Source organism: Pelophylax lessonae, assembly GCF_965119305.1.
Source record: "Pelophylax lessonae genome assembly, chromosome: 10".
In the NCBI taxonomy this organism is placed as follows: Eukaryota; Metazoa; Chordata; class Amphibia; order Anura; family Ranidae; genus Pelophylax; species Pelophylax lessonae.
Genome location: NC_138777.1, coordinates 174,350,155 through 174,370,558, shown reverse-complemented (window position 1 = coordinate 174,370,558; position 20,404 = coordinate 174,350,155). Strand labels below are relative to the sequence as shown.

General features: G+C 45.1%; 1 protein-coding gene across 1 annotated transcript in view; it reads right to left on the bottom strand.

Moving 5' to 3' along the window:
- Positions 1-3,672: 3,672 nt before the first annotated feature.
- The window catches only part of LOC309566011 (uncharacterized protein), a gene marked incomplete at its 3' end in the record, with an annotated part of 43,983 nt that continues 27,251 nt past the window's right edge, over positions 3,673-20,404 (bottom strand). Inside the window, exon 4 of the mRNA XM_082271030.1 lies at positions 3,673-4,406. Within this exon, the coding sequence (XP_082127156.1) occupies positions 3,673-4,406 (734 nt within the window). The remainder of the gene's footprint in view (positions 4,407-20,404) is intronic.

Here is a 20,404-nt window from a genome sequence, read left to right as displayed (position 1 = left end):
AGCAGGGATGGGTCGTTCATGGCGCCAGGGCGAACCGTAGCTGAACGCTCGATGGCAGGCTGGGGATCCATCTGGCCCTCAGCCCTGGGATCCAGGGCGGCCAGTGCGAGACCCAGCTCCGCATGACACATCTTCATCCGAAGATCCCTAACTAAGAGCTGACAAAATAACAGCTAGTAAAGTAAAGAGAAAATACTTGAAATAAAACCAAAAAAAAAGGGTAGAAGGCTGAGACTGAAGCCCCAGCACAGGAAAGCCTGCTACTCCTAAGCTAGGCAAAATCAAACTGAGTTGGGAATGCTGGTGCAGGGAGGTATTGACTAGTGGGACAGCCCCTAGGGGTGTGTCTATGCTAAAAGCTTTTGTGATTAACAAATCTTGTGCCTAGCTACTCCTGCGGAGCAAAGGTCAATACCCATTGGTGAAGACTTGTGAGTGGGCGGCGACTGTCGGAGGACGTAAGAGAAATTTGATTTTTTATTTTTTTATTGGGAATGCTATATAGCAGAAAGTGAAATATTGTTTTTTTTTTTCAGAATTGTCGTTCTTTTTTTGTTTAAAGCGCAAAAAATAAAAACTGCAGGAGGTGATTAAATATCATCAAAAGAAAGTTCTATTTGTTGGAAAAAAAGGACATCAATTTTATTTGGGTACAGCGTCGCACGACCGCGCAATTGTCAGGTAAAGTAACGCAGTGTCAAATCGCAAAAAATGGCCTGGTCATCAAGGGGGGAAATCTTCCGGTTCAGAACTGGTTAATCTCCTATCTATACCTCTCAGCGTGTACATACAAGAGGCATTCTAATTGGTCAGCATTGTCACATGGGCGGTAGTGACCAATTCGAATCTGCCTAGCTTGTCCTTTCAGCGCTGTGAGTAGAGGAGAGAAAACCATGAGAATTTCAAAGCCCTGGACTGGAGAAGCCCCACAGCGAGGATTTGCGGGACTACAGTACAGAGGGACCAGGGAGGATGGGGAGGGGGGGGGGGTCCAGTGTAAGGCTACCTTACAGATTCATATTTATTTTTTTTTTGTATCTTTATAACCCAACTTTAAGCACCTGGAAATCTGGAAGATGTGACCAGTAAGTGGTCCCTGAAGACAGGTTTGATAACCACATTTAAGACTTTCCACAGATGTAAGACAGTCCTTGTAGGACTTGCTGCTGATTCCTCAAATTGTTCTATACATAGTAAGAAACTCTCTTCTAAAAATTTAGGTAAAAGGGTTACCCAACTTTTCATTTTCCAGATATGTGCCTATTGTACCATGTACTTGTGTTAACAAGTATCCAATCCAACCAGTTTCCTGTTTCAAACTGACCACACTAAATATGTGAGCATATCCATTTCAGTGTAGTCAGTTTTCTGACTGTGCTGGGAGGACAGCCTGGCTGTAAATTAATGATCAGACTTGTGATGACACGCCCCCCTGGAACAGCCATTTACTGGGAAGATCAGTGTGCTGCTGTTTCTCCAACCCCACTAGTTTAAGCCCCTTTTTGCAGCTGAGAAAAAATATGGGATCACTTTAAAAAAAAAAGAAAACAAAAATGTATTTATAATATTTTTATTGGTATATACAAATGTTTTGCCTTATAGGTTCTAAACTAAATGGGTTGTTTTACAAGGTGGGGGTTCACATATACTTTAATATTTTATGCCAGAAATGTGTTTTTCTACTTTTGGATAGAATGGGTAAGGATTAGAAGCGCTGTCAGGATTTGCTGCTTTCCAAAGCTCCATCAAAGAGATTTACCTTCACTTTCTGTCCTGCTGATGTCTTCCCCAGAGGGGACAAGAGTCCATAATAGCAGACATGCAAATAATGGATTAGCAGGCTCATCCACAGGGAGTGATACTAGGAGATTTATGCCCCGTACACACGTGCAGATTATCTGCAGACTTTTGTCTGCAGACTTACCTTTTCTATGTAGTGCAAGGGCCTGCCGGATTGCATACAAATTGAAAGTGTTTAGGTTTGACCTCATATTATATGGTTTTGGTAAGTCTGCAGACAAAAGTCTCTGCACGTGTGTACGGGGCATTAGAGGGAACACCGTCACACTCCACCACCACTGTGCCAGGAAAAGTGTAGATGAATTGGAGACTCACCAGATCACACTCTCATGGATCAGGCATAATCAGCGTGTCACCATCAGTTCACCTCATCCAATCCAAATCAGCACTTATCCTGTAGTAGTTCCTCTCATACATGTAAATGGGGATAAGAGCTGGTTCACACTATTACGACTTGCCAGGCGACTTGGTCAGCCTGGCAAGTCGCGCACCGTCGGGTCCATTGAGTAGTACAGGACCCGTTCTAATAGGAGTGACACAAGTCGCTCCGACATAGAAAAAGGGTCCTGTACTACTTCGGTGAGACCTGGAGGCGACTTGCATTGACTTCAATTATATGAAGTCAGTGCAAGTCGCGCCAAAGTCGCGGTGCACGCGACTTCACAGGTCGCCCCCGTAGTCGGAGCGACTTAATGTGAACGGGGTGTAAGAGAAAGAAACCTCCACTAGCGCGATACCGTTTTAACTGTAGTGTTTATTCAATAAAACCAGCACACATTAAACTTACTTGTTGGAAGAGCAAATCGCACATTAAATCCACATGCAGGAATAGGAGTCGCTAATGATCACCAGTGAGCTCCACGCTGGACGGATAAGCAACCAGAGGCTCCCACCGCTCTATATAAAACCAGATTATGGACGCCGTATAGCCGCGCTCTGACGCGTTTCGTTATATCCGACTTCATCACCGGGGACGCCCCCGGTGATGAAGTCATATATGTTATCATTGGCGACTCCTATTCCTGCTTGTGGATTTTAATGTGCGATTTGCTCTTCCAACATGTATGAGAGGAACTACTACAGGATAAGTGCTGATTTGGATTGGATGAGGTGTACTGATGATGACACGCTGTTTATGCCTTAACCATGAGAGTGGGTAGGCATTGGGATCTGGTGAGTCTCCAATTCATCTACACTTTTCCTGGCACAGTGGTGGTGGAGAGTGACGGTGTTCCCTCTAAATCTCACTAGTATAACTCCCTGTGGATGCACCTGCTAATCCATTATTTGCATGTCTGCTATTATGGACTCTTGATGGACTATTTTAATGACTTTTATGATCTTAGGATTAAGTGTGCAATAGTCCGGTGATCATAGTACAGTCTGGTGCATTAGAGTGACCAGTATCTTTATTATAAACAACATTTGAAGGTGGGAAGGGGATTCCACCATTCCTGCACTACTGAAATTGATGTTTGGTATTTACCTTACCTATAGTGTAATATTTCATACAAATTTCATTTTTTGCATATTGTTTCTGTTTAAGTAGCAGCATTGTGGTCTTTGGATACTTTATACTCCTAAGCTCTTAGGATCACTGTAAATCGCCTGTCTTTTGATAGGCAGTTGTGCAAGCGTTTTCTCGTAAGAAAAAAAAAAGACCAAACAGTGTTTTGAGAGTTAAAATCCTATGCACATGAACAAAAGGTTTTCACAAATAGTTTTTTCAGGTAATTTTTTATTACCAAGAAACACTGAACTGTGTAATCATTACTAATAGGGAGCAAAGACTTTCTGGTTCTAAGTGTGCCTATGTAGCATTAATAGCACAAAATAGAGTTGCATTGCATTGCTTATCCTTCTTGTTGTATATCAGCTATATACCTCACGCTGTGAATTTGTGCTCTTCAAAACACTTTCAATTTTCTCTTGTTGTATAGCCATATAGTCCTCTGCGTTCATATTTGGTTCGTGATTTTTGTGCAAATTTGGCTGACTTTCCATCTCTTCCTGGCACATGTTTGTGTCACTTATTCTGCTTCTGTCATGACATAGAGAGTAGATGTGCTTTTCTTTGTTCCAAGTCTTCCACAGGGCATTGCGGGTTTTTTCAGGGTAATGGACAGACTCTGGATGGCGACGTTGGGCATGACGTTCAAAAGTGCAGCTTCTTAGTGATCGCATGTGCAACCCACACAGTATACAGACAGCTTCCTCTGTCTTCCAATCAAAGTCTACCAAGTACTTCTGGCGCCAGTGTTCCTGGAAATTACGCATGTGTTTTTGTTTTTTTAATACCAACTGCGGGATATCTTTTTTTCTGTGGGTATTCAAAATGTGTTGGCTATCTGGCTGCTTTAAGAGGGTACCAGATTCCTTATCTTCATGTTGTGTTGCACACTGTACAGTGTAATACTCGGGCTGATTATTTACCCTGTTTTCATTATGTGTGCTTTGTGGTTGCTGGACATACAGACATTTCTGTGCCTTCTGCTGTACTGGGAGTCTGGCGTTATGCTGCACAATGGGAGTCAATTTATCCTGCGTAGCTTGCCATCTTTTTATTTCAAATTCTTCCTTACAATCTTCCTGCCATTCCTGCAGTTCTGAAAAAAATAAAAATATTTAGATACTCAATTTACTTGTAGAGGATTTGGGATATGTAAACTGTCTGTCAAATAACAGTGATTTTGTTGAGTTAGGAGATGGAGTAGGAACACATCTGAAATTTAGGTTCCGTTTACATCAGGCATGTCCAACTTGCGGCCCAGAACCGCAGGCAATGCGGCCCACTGCCCCCTGACAATTTATTTATTTTTGCTGGGGAGAAAGGAAGTCGAGTCAGGGGCACGACCACAGAGGCAGCCTCGGAGGGGATCATCCACTAGTTGTATTAAATTAGTGCTGGGGGGGGGGGGGGCGCGGCAGCGTTTTATTACTTATATACCTTAACTAATAGTATATATTTTATATTCGGCCTGAGAGAATTTCTGTACACTCGATGTGGCCCAGAGAGCCCAAAAGGTTGGACACCCATGGTTTACATACAGTATCTCACTAAAGAGAGTACACCCCTCACATTTTTGTAAATATTTTATTATATTTTTTCATGTGACAACACTGAAGAAATAACACTTTGCTAAAAATGTAAAGTAGTGAGTGTACAGCTTGTATAACAGTGTAAATTTGCTGTCCCCTTAAAATAACTCAATACATAGCCATTAAGGTCTAAACCGCTGGCAACAAAAGGGAGTACACCCCTAAGTCAAAATGTCCAAATTGGGCCCAATTTAGCAATTTTCCCTTCCTGGTGTCATGTGACTCGTTAGTGTTACAAGGTCTCAGGTGTGAATCGGGAGCAGGTGTGTTAAATTTGGTGTCATCACTCTCACTCTCTCATACTGGTCAATGGAAGTTCAACATGGCACCTCATGGCATAAAACTCTGAGGATCTGCAAAAAAAAAAAAAAAAGAATTGTTGCTCAACATAAAGATGGCCTTGGCTAGAAGAAGTTTGCCAAGACCCTGAAAATGAGCTGCAGCACGGTGGCCAAGACCATCCAGCGGTTTAACAGGACAGGTTTCACTCAGAACAGGCCTCGCCATGGTCGACCAAAGAAGTTGAGTGCACGTGCTTAGCATCATATCCAAAGGTTGTCTTTGGGGAATAGACATACGAGTTCTGCCAGCATTGCTGCAGAGGTTGAAGGGATGGAGGGTTTAGCCTGTCAGTGCTCAGACCATACGCCGCACACTGCATCAAATTGGTCTGCATGGCTGTCATCCCAGAAGGAAGCCTCTTCTAAAGATAGTTGCACAAGAAAGCCTTTAAACAGTTTACTGAAGACAAGCAGACTAAGGACATTGATTACTGGAACCATGTCCTGTGGTCTGATGAGACCAAAATAAACGTATTTGGTTCAGATGGTGTCAAGCGTGCGTGGCGGCAACCAGGTGAGGAGTGCAAAGACAAGTTTGTCTTGCCTATAGTCAAGCATGGTGGTGGGAGTGTCATGGTCTGGGGCTGCATGAGTGCTGCTGGCACTGGGGAGCTACAGTTCTTTGAGGGAACCATGAATGCCAACATGTACTGTGACATACTGAAGCAGAGCATGATCCCCTCCCTTCAGAGACTGGGCAGCAGGGCAGTAATCCAACAACCCCAAACACAATGCCAAATAGACCACTGCCTTGCTAAAAGTAGTTGAGGGTAAAGGTGATGGACTGGCCAAGCATGTCTCCAGACCTAAACTCTATTGAGCATCTGTGGGGCATCCTCAAACGGAAGGTGGAGGAAGGCAAGGTCTCTAACATCCACCAGCTAAGTGATGTTGTCATAGAGGAGTGGAAGAGGACTCCAGTGGCAACCTGTGAAGCTCTGGTGAACTCCATGCCCAAGAGGGTTAGGGCAGTGCTGGAAAATAATGGTGCCCACACAAAATATTGACACTTTGGGCCCAATTTGGACATTTTGACTAAGGGGTGTACTCACTTTTGTTACCAGCGGTTTAGACATTAATGGCGATATGTTGAGTTATTTTGAGGGGACAGACAATTTACACTGTTTAGGAAGCTGTACACGCACTACTTTACATTGTAGCAAAGTGTAATTTCTTCAGTGTTGTCACAGATATAATAAAATATTTCCAAACATGTGGGGGGGGGGTCTACTCACTTTTGTGAGATACTGTATATGCGAATTGAATGCATTTTGAACCACATCTGATTCGCATGACTTGTGAATCAAACCGTTTTTCTATGGAGCTGGTTCCTATATACGCGGTGCAGCGGCAGTGCAAATTCGCTGCAAATTTAAAGAGTCCTGTGCTTTTCTGAGCACTGTGGTGCGATTCAGATGCAAATTAGAGGGCTCATTGCTTTATGCGGTTAAACATCTGATTAGTTTTAAACACGAATTTGATCAGAAAAGAAAAAAAAAAAAAAAAAAAAAAAAAAAAGATGGAGTGGGGTCCCCCCCCCCCTGAATCCATATCGGACCAAAAATGTGCATCTAAACCGCATCTATATCGCAGCTGATCCAATAAACAGCTGCTTTGGAAATTCACAGAGAAAACTGGGGGGAAATTCTCACTGGACATGTGTGAACCTAGCCTTAAAGTAAACCTGTAAAGAATGAAATATGAAAAATGCAACGGCCTACTTGTTTTTAAAGGTGCAGGTATCTGTAAATTGGCTTTGTTACCTAGCGAGTCACTGACCTTGGACAAGCAAACAGTACATAATGCGTACACCTATATTGATCTCCTTTGTATAGACCATCTTGCCCTTTGGCTCTTGCAGTCGTCGTCTATGAGGAACATTACTATTTCCGATCATGCCCCGGTAACGGTTACTCTTGCCCTGCCACCTGGCACCCGTAAGGCCTGGTTACAGATGTCTTGACTCATTATTTCAAAGAGAACAGTACAGAGGGTATTGGCAAAGGGATTGTCTGGGAGGGTCATAAGGCAGTGGTGAGGAGGGAGCTGATTTCCATTGGCACTAAGCTCAAGAAAGCGCGCCAAGCGGAATTTCAAAAAGGTACTTCTTGCCCTTCAGCAAGCTGAACTTCAGCATAAAAATAGGGGAGACCCTGAGGCACTGACGAAGCTGACAAGAGCTATTCTCACGCTTGCTGGATCGGCAAGCCCGTAAGCAGTTAAGATACTAGTCTCATAAATATTATGAGCACGGAAATAAATGCAGTCGCATGCTGCAAGAGCTCTTCGAAAGAAACGTGCCCAAGCGTATGTTCATAAGCTTCACTCCTGGAGAGATTTTTGCCCAGTCCTCTAAAACTGCCTCGGGGTTTCGCGATTATTATCCTGAACTATACAATTTAGACTCAAACTTCTCCCCAGATGCTCAAGCGGCCAAGCTGATGGCTATACACGAATATTTATCCTCTGTTAGCCCCCCTAGCGGATGAACAACTCTCCACTTTGGAGTCCCAAATCACTTCTACGGAGGTTGAATCAATTGGGAAGTCCCTACCTAGTGGGAAAAGTTCAGGACCCGATGGGTTCACTAAGGCATACTACAAGGTACTTTTCCCCCCCCTTCTATCTGACACCATGTGCAATGATTTTAATTCCATAGCAAGGGTCAGTGCAATCCCCCCCAGAGGCTCTTTTAGCACACATCTCAGTACTCCGGAAGGAAGGTAAGGATATGACTGTACCCCAAACCTACCGCCCCATATCCCTTAAAAAAATTCTGGCAAAAATTTTAGCAAACAGATTGAAACACCTTATGCCCCATATTATCCATCCGGACCAAACAAGATTTATTACAGGTCGGGAAGCTAGAGACAACTCCATTAGAGTGATACAACTCATTCACTGGGCACGTAATTGTCAAGATCCCTTACCCAACATCGTTTTGTCAAAAGCATTCAATCAAGTTGATTGATCCTACCTGTGTGCGGTGTTGGAGACTCTGGGATTAGGTCCCAATATGCTCACATGGATTATGGCTTTATATTCTGCCCCAAGCGCTCAGGTCAAGGTTAATGGACTTTTTTTTCCCTCCAGGTTCTCCTTCAGGAGGCGGGGCATGAGGCAGGGGTGTCCCCTCTCTCCCCTTCTTTTCGCTTTGGTACTTGAACCTCTATTACGCAAACGAATATGGACATTAAGGGATTGAAGGTCGGTAATGCTGAACACAAACAGCATATGCTGATGATATGTTATTCCACCTCACAGAACCCTTGATTTCACTGCCCAACCTGATGCAAGAACTCGCATTTTGGAGGGTCTGGACATCCCTCTTTCTCCTGTTCATTTCCTCTTGCATATCCCTCCTATACAGATTAGCCAGCATAAGAAGAGCACATTGCACCATCTACTGAACACCGCAAAGCATTTGCTCCCAATATATTAGAAGCGAGCACAGGTTCCTGGCCGAGAGGAGTGTGGATTCGCAAGGTTAATGATATAAGGGAAGGGGAGGATTGGATAGCGACTTGCAAAAGGTAACCATGAATGCTTCTCCAGCATTTGGTCGTCTTGGATGGATTACATTTGTGACCCCAGACAAATGTCCTCCAGTTTAGATCTGGCATTGCTGGAATTGGCAGAACCATCTTTTAGGCAGCGTACCCAACCTCAGTAGCAGTGAGACGAGGGTCATTGTTTTTTTTCGTGGTAGACACGACTACTCCTATTTCTTTACAATTTTCTTCCCTCTAGGATGTTGGGCTTGGTGTGGGCGAGAGCACTGGTTGCGAGAACTAAAGTACGTTACTACTCCCTTTTTCTTTCCCTTCTCTTTGAACAGTTGAATACGTTTCTTGTTTTTTGGGAATCTGGTTTAAGTACTACCTCATAATGCACTAACATGATGGGCAGTCCCAGTGTTTTGTCACTGAGGGGGAGGCCTCCTCTCCTGAGGGTGGCACTACTTCTCCCCTTCGGTGTTTACATTAGGACTCAGGGTGGTACCAGTGCTGGCCGTGTAATGGGGGAGGTTTGATGGAGGCATATTTGCCCCCCTCCCCTAGCATCTGGGCCAGCCGGGCGGCTCTATATTTCATTTAACACTCTTATTAGCACATGTTGGCCTAGTGCTGGCCACTGGGTCCTCTTGTCAATACCTTTTTTTTTTTCTTTATTTACTTATTTCTGGATTCACGTATTTACACACTAGTTGGTGACAGACTCAAGGAGGCAACCTCAATTCCTTGAAGAGAGAACTCCATTATTACTCTGTCATACAACTGTTGTTCTTCCTTTTATTCTCTTGTTTACTACTTGTACCTCACATTTAATACGTGTCTTTGAAATGTATGTTTTTTGCATTATTGAAAACGTTGATGTGATATGTTACTTTCTCTTAAATAAAGATTATATAAAATAACAAATCAGCAAATGTAGCATTTTGCTGCATGCCCACATTTCTACACTCACATGTTAGACATATAGGCTGTATAACCTCACCCTCGCCCAGACCTCTCATCGCAGTTCTGCTGAAATGAAGTATGCGTCAGTATTTACTCTTTATCTTTATGAGATTCACATTTGTCATTCATTGTCTGTCAATTTAAATGTGGTGATTTCACTAATTATATATACACACCTAGGTGACATCACCGGACAGAACAAAGTGTTTCCTCATACAGATGAGCTTAATGCTGGGATGCCAGATTATGTATCTCAGACTTCAATAAATATTCAATAATAAATAAGCTATAAGAATAGCTTATCTGTGACAGCATTATGCTTTTAGATGTGCTTTGTGGCAGACAAGCTAATGATCCACATCCAATTTCAGACTGGTCTGTTTCCTACACAAATAAATCTATTTATGTCCAGTACTATGTTCATTATTACAGACTGATGAACATAGTCCTGAGTCAAAAGTAGACCCATACAAATTCAACATTGGTAATTAATAACCCAACTGGAGAATTAAGGGTGCTGGAGTTTGAAATCCAAGTACATGTACTTTTAGCATTCACATTAAGGCTGGGTTCAAACTGATGCGGTGCAGGAACCACAGCGATTCCTCTGCGGGTTACGGCACCACATCAGAATTGCAGGCAGTTCACACTGCTTGATGCCATTTCACCAGATCTGCATCAGTGTTTGAGCTGATGATATGAGCATTGTACTTATACCTTTGTGAGTGTTTTATCCCATTTTTATCAATAAATACATTTTGGTATAGAGAGCTCTATGGTTTCTCCATTTCAGTTTTACGATATATTCAATGTAAATCGAGAACAAGAGACGGAGGTTTAAGGATTCAGGTGTGCCACCAGAGGGTACGTTCCCGTATTATCCAATACCATCTTTAATGGAGGACAATTAAAGGCTGGTTTGACTCTGTGGTGGGGTCATTTATTGGAGGTGAGCAGGAATTCTGGCAGAAGGTGATGGGCACAGAACACGTTTGGATACAAGTTATTTACAGTACTACAGTTGCACTGCGGTGGATTCACTTGAATGGGACTTGGATATTTATATTGTTTGTTTAATATCAATTGGTTTTTGTTATGTACATGTTGTTTTACTGACAGCACTACACTTGTACGTTTTATTATAGTATTGTTTCATGAGGTGGGTGGACACACTCTTAAAATTGTGAGCAGCAGTCATATAGTTCTTTTTAGTGTTTTAGCACTTAATATTGTTAAAAGTATATTTTTGTTTTGGTTGCGCCGATTATTTTTATACACATACTGGTTGAATTAGTTCACACTGCAATCTGCAAACCTCTTCGGGTGTCAATATAAAGTTAATGACATCCCCCAAATCGGATTGCAAAGCAAACTGCAGAATCCGATAGAATCGAATCGCATTGGGTCTCAACTCCCATGCGATCTGATTCCAGTGTGGACAAAAAAGGATCCTGCACTTTTTTGGTGCAGGTCCCGTATATACATGATGTATGGCTCAATTCGCACCGCACTGAATTAGCTTGTCATTTGCACAGGAATCCGGTGCAATTTCTGTACAAATGACATGCAGTGTGGTAGACCGCATTAGTGTGAACCCAGCCTTAGGGCTAATTCGAATGACCAAAAGAAATCCAGTGTTGACATGCGCATAGTTCTGTGTGCATCTAAACACAGCACTATGGTAATCAATGAGCTCATACACACAGCTGTACCTATCTGCGAAAATGTGCACTGCATTTAAATGCACAGAAACAAAGTAGGACACTTCTGTGTCCAGGGCCACACAAATCTGCAGATTTATGGGGTCCTTTCACACGGGCGGTCCGTATGTCCGTTCTTCATCCCCTCCGTTTGCGGATGAAAAACGGACATAACGCATGTCAATGGGATTGCGGATGTCAGCGGATGACCATCCGCTGACATCCAATTTGCATCCTTTCCGATCAGTTCAGTTTTTGGAACGGAAGAGAACCCTATTTTTCTTCCGTTTAAAAAAAAAAGGGACCGGACGCAAAAACGGATGTCAGCGGTGTCATCCGCTGACATCCTCAATCCCATTGACATACATTATCTCCGTTTATCATCTGCAAACGGATGGGATGATAAAAGGACTTACGGAACGGACACTCCAAAGTGTCATCCGTGTCCCTTTAAAAAAAAAAAGTGCCTGAGCAGAGGAAAATACGGACCGCCCCATGTGAAAGGATCCTTAGGCACCTAAATGCAGATGCAAGTAAATGTGTAGCCATTCATTTGAATGAAAGAAGAATTGTTCACGTCTAAACGCTGTATGCATCTAAACGTGTCTAAATGCAAGTACTTTAGATGCATATTTTCTGCAGGATCTACTGCCAGCAAGAACCTACATTCATGCAGAAAACGCACACACGCCCGTGTAAATGGACCCTTATAACAGAGATTCAATAAGTCGACATCATCTGATATTGTGCAAATATTCAGACATTTGTGTTTTCACTACATTTCCTTAAAGTGGAGCTCCACCCAAGAGGGGAAGTTCCACTTTAAGGCCTTCTCCCCCGTTCCTAATTATGAAATTGAGCTTTTGGTTGGGGGGATTTTGACAGGTACCCAATCCCACTTCCGCACTGACCACCTAGGAGATCGGAAGTGGACGTTCTCCTCCCCCTCCCTTCCGCAGTCTTCTGGGAAACGTAACAGGTCCCAGAAGACTGCGGGCCCATTCACAGTGTGTAAAGCTTCTCGCACATGCACAGTGGGCACCTGGCTGTGAGGCCATAAGAGGTCACAGCCAGGTGCCCATGGTAAATATTGCAGGGAGAGAGGACGCAGGTTTAATACGGCTGGGCAGGGCACAGTGCTGGATCGTGGAACAGGTGAGTGGCTGAATATTAAGAGTCGGCATCTATAGTTTTTGTAGCTGCTGATTTTTAATTTTTACATAGGAGACTGGTGCTCCTCTTTACCTACTTTTACACCAAGACATTTTTTGTACACATGTGAAAATCTGTAGCTTTTGCTGTAAAATTTCTTTAAATCCCCAAATAATAATATTTTCTGAAAGCAGAGGCCTTGTCATATCAAATGGTGGTAGTTGCAATTTTTTATGTTGCACAATATTCGCACAACTATTTATCAAATGCATTTTCAGTCAGTGTTGGAGGAATCCGTACTGCAAAGTTATTGTGCTCTCCCGGTGGAGAGGGGGGAACCCTCCCTGCCGGGAAAACACCACGATTATTGCGAGCGGCTATAATCGCATGTAAAAATTTAACATGCTGGTTGTACCCAAGCCGATCAATGGATCCGCTTGGGTATAACCAGCCTGCCCATACATGATTTCAACCTCGGCTGGATTCTGCTGAACCGGCCGGAATTAGAAAAAACATCTATGGGTGGCTTAGGTATAAGACTCCATTCACACCTATACATGGGCGAAAATGCACATGTGTTTTTCGCTCATCACAATAGGGAAGCGAAAATTGTACAAAAAAGTGCATATGCCTTATTCTTTTTAAAGCATTGACACTGGGACGGGATGGGTTGATTCTCTCCATGACACACACAGACTTTTTTTATTTTTTTATTTGTAGATTGGAGAAAAGTTTGTTCTTTGTCGGATTTTAACTACTCTCTGTGCACAGACTCCGTGCTGCTCAGCGGGGGATCGATACACTGATCCCCGCTGAGCAGGCAGATGACAGGTCCCTCTCCGCTCTGTGTGCGGAGAGGGAGGTGTCAGAGCCCCGCTGCTCTCTATTGGGAATAGGATGAGAGCGTACCGCCTGTCCGCTCTCATCCGATCCAAACCCCTGGACGGAAGGAAAATAGGGTTTCCATCCGTCCGGATTTCACGGACAGGATCGGATGCGGATGGCAGCGGGTGTCAGTGGAGATGTCTCCGCTGACATCCACTGCCCCATAGGGATGCATGGAGGATCTGATCAGATCTGCCTAAAAAACTGACAGGCGGATCTGATCGTTCGTGTGAAAGAGCCCTTACTGAACAGATTATTTTTACTTTCTGTGTAGTAATTGGGGCAGAAAAGGACAGAAGACCTCCCTAATGGAAAAACAGCCAGAAACAAAAACCTGACAGGGGTACTAACCTTTTCTTGTTCTGACAAAACCTTAAAGTTCGGTTCCTGACTACTTTTTTGGCATAAATGTCCCCCAAGTTTTAAAAAAAGCAGCTAAGGCTACAATACCCACCTTCAATCCAAAGTTTTTCCCCCGTAGTATCGATTTTCAGTCACAAAATCTTTCAGTGCCACCTAGATAAAGGTAAGCCTGTGGATGTGTTGTATCTGGACTTTGCAAAGGCCTTTGACACCGTTCCCCACAAACGCTTACTGTTCAAACTAAGGAAGGTAGGTATGGACCATAAGGTGAGTACCTGGATAGAGAACTGGCTCCAGGGGAGGTTGCAAAGGGTGGTGATTAATGGGGAGTCCTCAGATTGGGCGGGTGTAGAAAGCGGGGTCCCCCAAGGTTCTGTCCTGGGGCCAATCCTGTTGAATTTATTCATAAAATGATCTAGAGGAGGGGATATCTAGTACAATCTCGGTATTTGCGGATGATACTAAACTAAGCATGCCAATATCTTCTATGCAGGATGTGGAAACCTTACAAGCGGACCTGAACAAAATAACGGGATGGGCAACTATATGGCAGATGAGGTTTAATGTTGAAAAATGTAAAGTAATGCACTTGGGTGCCAGAAACCAGAAAGCAAGCTACTCATTAGGGGGGGAACCTCTGGGTGAGTCTAGGATGGAAAAGGACCTGGGGGTACTGGTAGACAACAGGCTTGGCAGTGGCATGCAATGCCAAGCCGCTGCAAGCAAAGCCAACAGAATACTGGGATGTATAAAAAAGGGGATTCACTCCAGAAATAAAGAGATTATTCTCCCACTCTACAAGACTCTGGTCCGGCCACATCTGGAGTATGCTGTCCAGTTCTGGGCACCGGTCCTCAGGAAGGATGTGCTGGGACTGGAGAAAGTCCAGAGAAGGGCAACAAAAATAATTAGGGGAATGGAAGACATCAGCTATGAGGAAAGACTACAAGCACTGAACCTATTCTCTCTGGAGAAGAGACGATTGAGGGGGGATATGATATCAATGTACAAATACTGTACTGGCAACCCTAGCATATGGAAAAACCTATTCAGAGAAAGGGAATACAATAAGACACGTGGCCACTCACTAAAACTAGAGGAAAAATGGATTTTTGTAAGATCTTACCGTAAAATCCTTTTCTCTTAAGCTCATTGACAGACGTAGTCTTCTTGATTCTCAAGAGCTGGGTTATGTTGTCTCCGCAGGAGTAGGACTAGGCAGAAAGACAAAACGTTCTGGCTCCACCTTAGGGGCAGTCCCTGAGGGTATATCCTCCCTCTCTCTGCTACAGGGAATCAGTTCTGTTCTAAAGCAGTAACAGAGAATTTAACCCAACCCAACTCAATGATAGAGGGGCGGGTACTACGTCTGTCAATGAGCTTAAGAGAAAAGGATTTTACGGTAAGATCTTACAAAAATCCATTTTTCTCTATCGCTCATTGACAGACGTAGTCTTCTTGATTCTCAAGAGCTGGGACATCCAGAAGCAGTGCCACAAATGAGGGGTGGGATTGACAAAAATCAAAATCCAATCTAGAAGGCCCAACCGGTGCCAAACTAGAAGTTTTAAAGGCTCATTATAAACAAAGAATGAGACTCAAAAGAAAAATTTCCAACGGAAAAAAACCCTTGAGGCAGACCACTGGTCTCCTCAAATGGCGGCCTGCAAAACCTTGCGGCCAAACACGGCATCAGATGATGCCATTACATCAACTTTATAATGTTTTGTAAAGGTATGCACCGACGACCAGGTAGCCGCCTTGCACACCTGGACCACTGACGCCTGATGGCGAAAGGCCCATGACGCACTAAGCGCCCGAGTGGAGTGCGCCTTAACAGGGAACGGGGGCTCCCGACCCTTAATAGAATAAGCCTGTACCACCGTCTGTCTGATCCATTTGGAAATGGTCACGGCAGATGCAGGCAACCCCGTTTTGGGTCCATCCGGGATCACAAAAAGTGAATCCGTCTTGCGAAACGAGTCTGTCGTTTTTAAGTATACCCTGATCGCCCGGACCACATCCAAGGAGTGTAAAGCAAACTCCCGAGGATGACTGGGCTTAGGACACAGGGAAGGTAATACAATTTCTTCATTCAGATGAAATTCTGAAACCACTTTTGGTAGGAAGGATGGATTCGGACGAAGAACCACCTTATCTCTATGAACCACCAGATATGGGGAACGACAAGATAATGCGGCCAGTTCTGACACCCTGCGTGCAGAAGTGATAGCCACCAAGAAGGCCACCTTCTGGGACAACGTAGGTAGAGGAATCTCCCTAATATCTTCAAAGGGAGGTTTCTGAAGAACTGACAATACTAAATTAAGATCCCAGGGTGGTAACGGCGTGCGCTCTGGCGGAGCCAGATGTCGCACCCCCTGGATGAAATTCCGCACCAAGGAATGAGTAGCCAAAGGCTTCTGAAAGAAGATAGCTAATGCTGAGACCTGACCCTTGATAGTGCTCAAGGCCAGTTTCTGCTCAACCCCTTGTTGCAGAAAAGCTAATATTCGACTAACCGAATAAGACCGTGGACGGAACCCCAAAGGTTCACACCATGCAATGTAGGACTTCCATGTGCGATGATGAATCTTTCTGGAAGTCGCTTTCCTTGCTTCAACTAGAGTAGGAATAACTGAAGCTGACAATCCCTTGTCCTTCAGCACCTGGGTCTCAATAGCCAGGCCGTTAAAGCCAGCGATCGTAAAGCAGGATGGAAGATCGGTCCCTGAGACAGTAGGTCCTCCCTGAGAGGAAGTCTCCACGGGACGTCCGCCACCAGTCTGACCACGTCGGCGTACCAAGCTCGACGAGGCCAGTCCGGAGCTACCAGAATTACTGGAATTCCTTCCTCCTCTATCCTGCGAAGAAGTCTTGGCAGTAACGCGAGAGGAGGGAAGGCATACATTAGCTGGTATTGCCCCCACGGGGCGATCAGTGCGTCTGCGGTCTCTGCTAGAGGATCGCGGGAGCGAGCCACGAATCTCTGTACTTTCCTGTTGAATCGTGATGCCAACAGATCCACATCCGGGGTGCCCCACAGTAGGCACAACTGGTGGAAAACGTCTGGATGGAGGGACCATTCCCCCTGATCCAGAGTCTGACGGCTGAGATAATCTGCCTGCCAATTCTCCACCCCCGGAATGAACACCGCAGAGATAGCTGGAACAAATCGTTCCGCCCAGCGAAGAATGCAAGCCACTTCTTTGGCCGCTCGGACACTCTTGGTGCCCCCCTGGTGATTGACATAAGCCACGGCCGTGGCATTGTCCGACTGGATCCGAACCGGGCTGCCCTGGAGCTGCTCGGTCCAGTAAATCAGACAAAGTCTGATCGCTCTCAGTTCCAATACATTTATCGGCCACCTGGATTCTTCCAGGGACCAAAGTCCCTGGACAGATAACTGACCAAGAATTCCTCCCCATCCGGATAGACTGGCATCCGTGGTCACTATCGTCCAATATATTGGCAGAAATGACTTTCCCTGGCTGAGCATCGGAGACCGAAGCCACCAGACCAGAGACTCTCTGGTCTGTTTGCTCAATCGGATCCGATTGTCCAGGGATTCCGGATTCCGATTCCATCTGAGAAGAATCTCTTGCTGAAGAATTCGGGTATGGGACTGGGCAAATGGGACTGCTTCGAAGGAAGCCACCATCAACCCCAGAACCCTCATGCAAGTTCGAAGAGAAGACCAGCTGTTGGATAGTAACAACTGGACTGCTAATTGAATCTTCCGGAGTTTCCCTACCCGAAGAAAAACTCTTGTCCTGACTGTGTCTAGAATTAGACCCAGATATTCGAGCCTCTGGGTGGGAACCAGAAATGACTTTTGCTGGTTCACCAGCCACCCGAATTCCTGTAAAAAAATCATAGTAATTTCTATGTTTTGTAGCAAGGTCTGAGGAGACTCTGCATGAAGCAGAAGATTGTCTAGGTAACCAAGAATCGATATGCCTCTTTGGCGCAGTAGTGCCAACATTGGGGCCAACACCTTCGTGAAGACCCGAGGAGCCGTGGCGAGACCGAAAGGTAACGCCACAAACTGATAGTGGTTCTCTTCTACGGAAAAGCGTAGAAACCGCTGATGTCCTGCGAAAATGGGAATGTGAAGATAGGCGTCCTTGATGTCTATGGACGCTAGGACATCCCCTGGATGCAGGAAGGCTGCTACTGTGCGAATGGACTCCATTCTGAATTTTCTTATGTTGACAAAAGAATTGAGTGCCCTTAAGTCCAGAATTGGACGCACTTTGCCCTCTTTCCTGGGTATTGTAAATAGGTTTGAATAAAACCCCTGAAAACGTTCTGTCCAAGGAACGTGGACTACCACTCCTTGTTGTAGTAAATCCGTGACTGCTCTCCGCAGATCTTCTAAACGATCCGGAGATAGTCGAATATTGGAAGGGAAGAATCGCGCCGGTGGGAGAGATCGAAACTCGATCTTGTACCCTGACCTTATGACTTCGCAAACCCACTTGTCCGGGATTCTGGAAAGCCATGGATCCGGGAACCGGCGAAGACGTCCCCCCACCCCAGTTATGGGTGGGGGCGCACCTTCAGGCTTTGGACGATTTATCTTCAGGTCTGGAGGGGGCGGGCTTTTGCTTGCCCGACCAACGTCCCCTGAAGCCTCCTGAAGGAGCTTTGGAGGACTTAATTTTTTCACCCGCGGGACGAAAAAACCTCTTGTGAGCAGAAAAAGAAGGCCCTCGTTTTTGACGAGTTCCTTTACCTTTAACATTTTGCGGTAAAAAGGTGCTCTTTCCACCCGTGAGATCCTTAATGATCTCATCTAAGTTGGCTCCAAAAAGACGCTCTCCTAAAAAGGGGATATTAGCCAATGCTTTTTTGGAACCTTGGTCGGCTAACCAACCTTTTAGCCACAGTGTACGCCTGAGAACCACCGCTGAGACTGATGCTCGCGCCAATAATGGAGTGGCGTCTAACGCCGCATCACACACAAACTGTAACCCCTGTATCATTTGTTCCAACAAATCTGATACCGCCTGAGGGACCTCTTCTAAGTCCCGGCGTAACCACTTGGTCCATTCAGTTACAGCCTGCGAAACCAGACCAATAGCAATTACTGGTCTGAAAGCTGATCCAATCAAGGTAAACATGGTGCGAGACATAGCTTCTATCTTGCGATTCACTGGATCTTTAAAAGACGGAGCGTCTTCTAGAGGAATAACCGTGGCTTTATTCAATCTAGCAATTGGTGAATCCACCACAGGTGGTTCTGTCCATTTCTTAATGAGGGTTTCCTCAAACGGATAACGCCTGTTAATGCGTTTAGAAATAGTAGAAGTGCGTTTTGGCAGACTCCATTCTTCTTTGATTGGATTGCCAAAACATTTGGGCAATGGAAAAACCTTCGCCACTTTGATGCGTTTTTTAGTCCCAAAAGGGATTTCAGTTTCAACTATTTCCGACGGAATACCCTGTAATCTTAAGGTTTCTTGAGCAGATACAATGAGTGAGTTTACCAACGCTTCCTCTTTGGCTATGGCTGATGCCGAAACATCCTCCTCACTGTCTGAAGAGACAGTACACGAGACACCAATCCCAGATGAGGTACCTGCAACTGCAGAAATAGGCTCAGAGTCTGAATCCGAGGTTTCAGATAATAAGGGGTTAGGCGGGGGTCGCTTTCTTGCGCCCTGTCCCTGACAAGCCACTTCCACCCGGGACACAAAAGTTTCCATAATAGCTGACAATGATTCAATGATCAGTGGGGTGCTGGAGGATGCTGCAGACCCCTCGAGGGGATCCGGAGGAGATACATGAGTGGCAGGGTCCATGTTAATTCAGGACACCTTTGCCAGAAAAACAAACAAACTTTTTTTTTTTTTTTTTTTTTTTTTTTATGCGTCTCCCCCTAGCGCAATAGCGCCCCTCAGAGTACCTGCTTCTCGATCCCCACAGAGAGAGAGAGGGACCCCCAAGGCTCACCAACCGATGCAGTGAAGTTTTCAACCAACTGCAGTCAGCGTCTGTCTTTTACAGACTGGAAGGAGCTGTTGCTTTTTCCCGGGTAGAAGGACGTGGCTCTGCCCCCTGTGTACGCCTTCCGGCGTTCCCAGCTCTCCACGAGGTAGCTGGGCTCATGAAACATGGCCGCCCCCATACAAGAGACATTAGACTCCAAAAACATGGCGGCCGGCGTGACCTGAGGACATACATGCACCTGGTCTACGGCAAAATGGCGGCGGACCGCCGAAAATCGTTTTTCCCAGCAAACCCACCTGCATCTCTGCTAAGTGGCGATTTATTGATCTACAGGAGATACACTACAAATAAGGTAGGATTATACCTCCTATGTCTGCTGTAATGCTACAGTCTGCTGGGTAGAGTGTTAGCTCTCAAACCAAGTCCACTTCCCACAAACACATACTGTATTTACAAGGGGGACTTTTAGTGTCAGATATATACTGACCATGTATGGAGGGGCCCATAATTCATACTGCCTCATAACGAGGAAAGAAAAAAGGGAACGTTTACTCACCATACCGAACCGACAGGCACCCTCTCTTCACAATACCCTCTCCACCGGGGTGGGGGGTTGTGGACCACTCCGGACGCCTCGACTCTCTGGTTC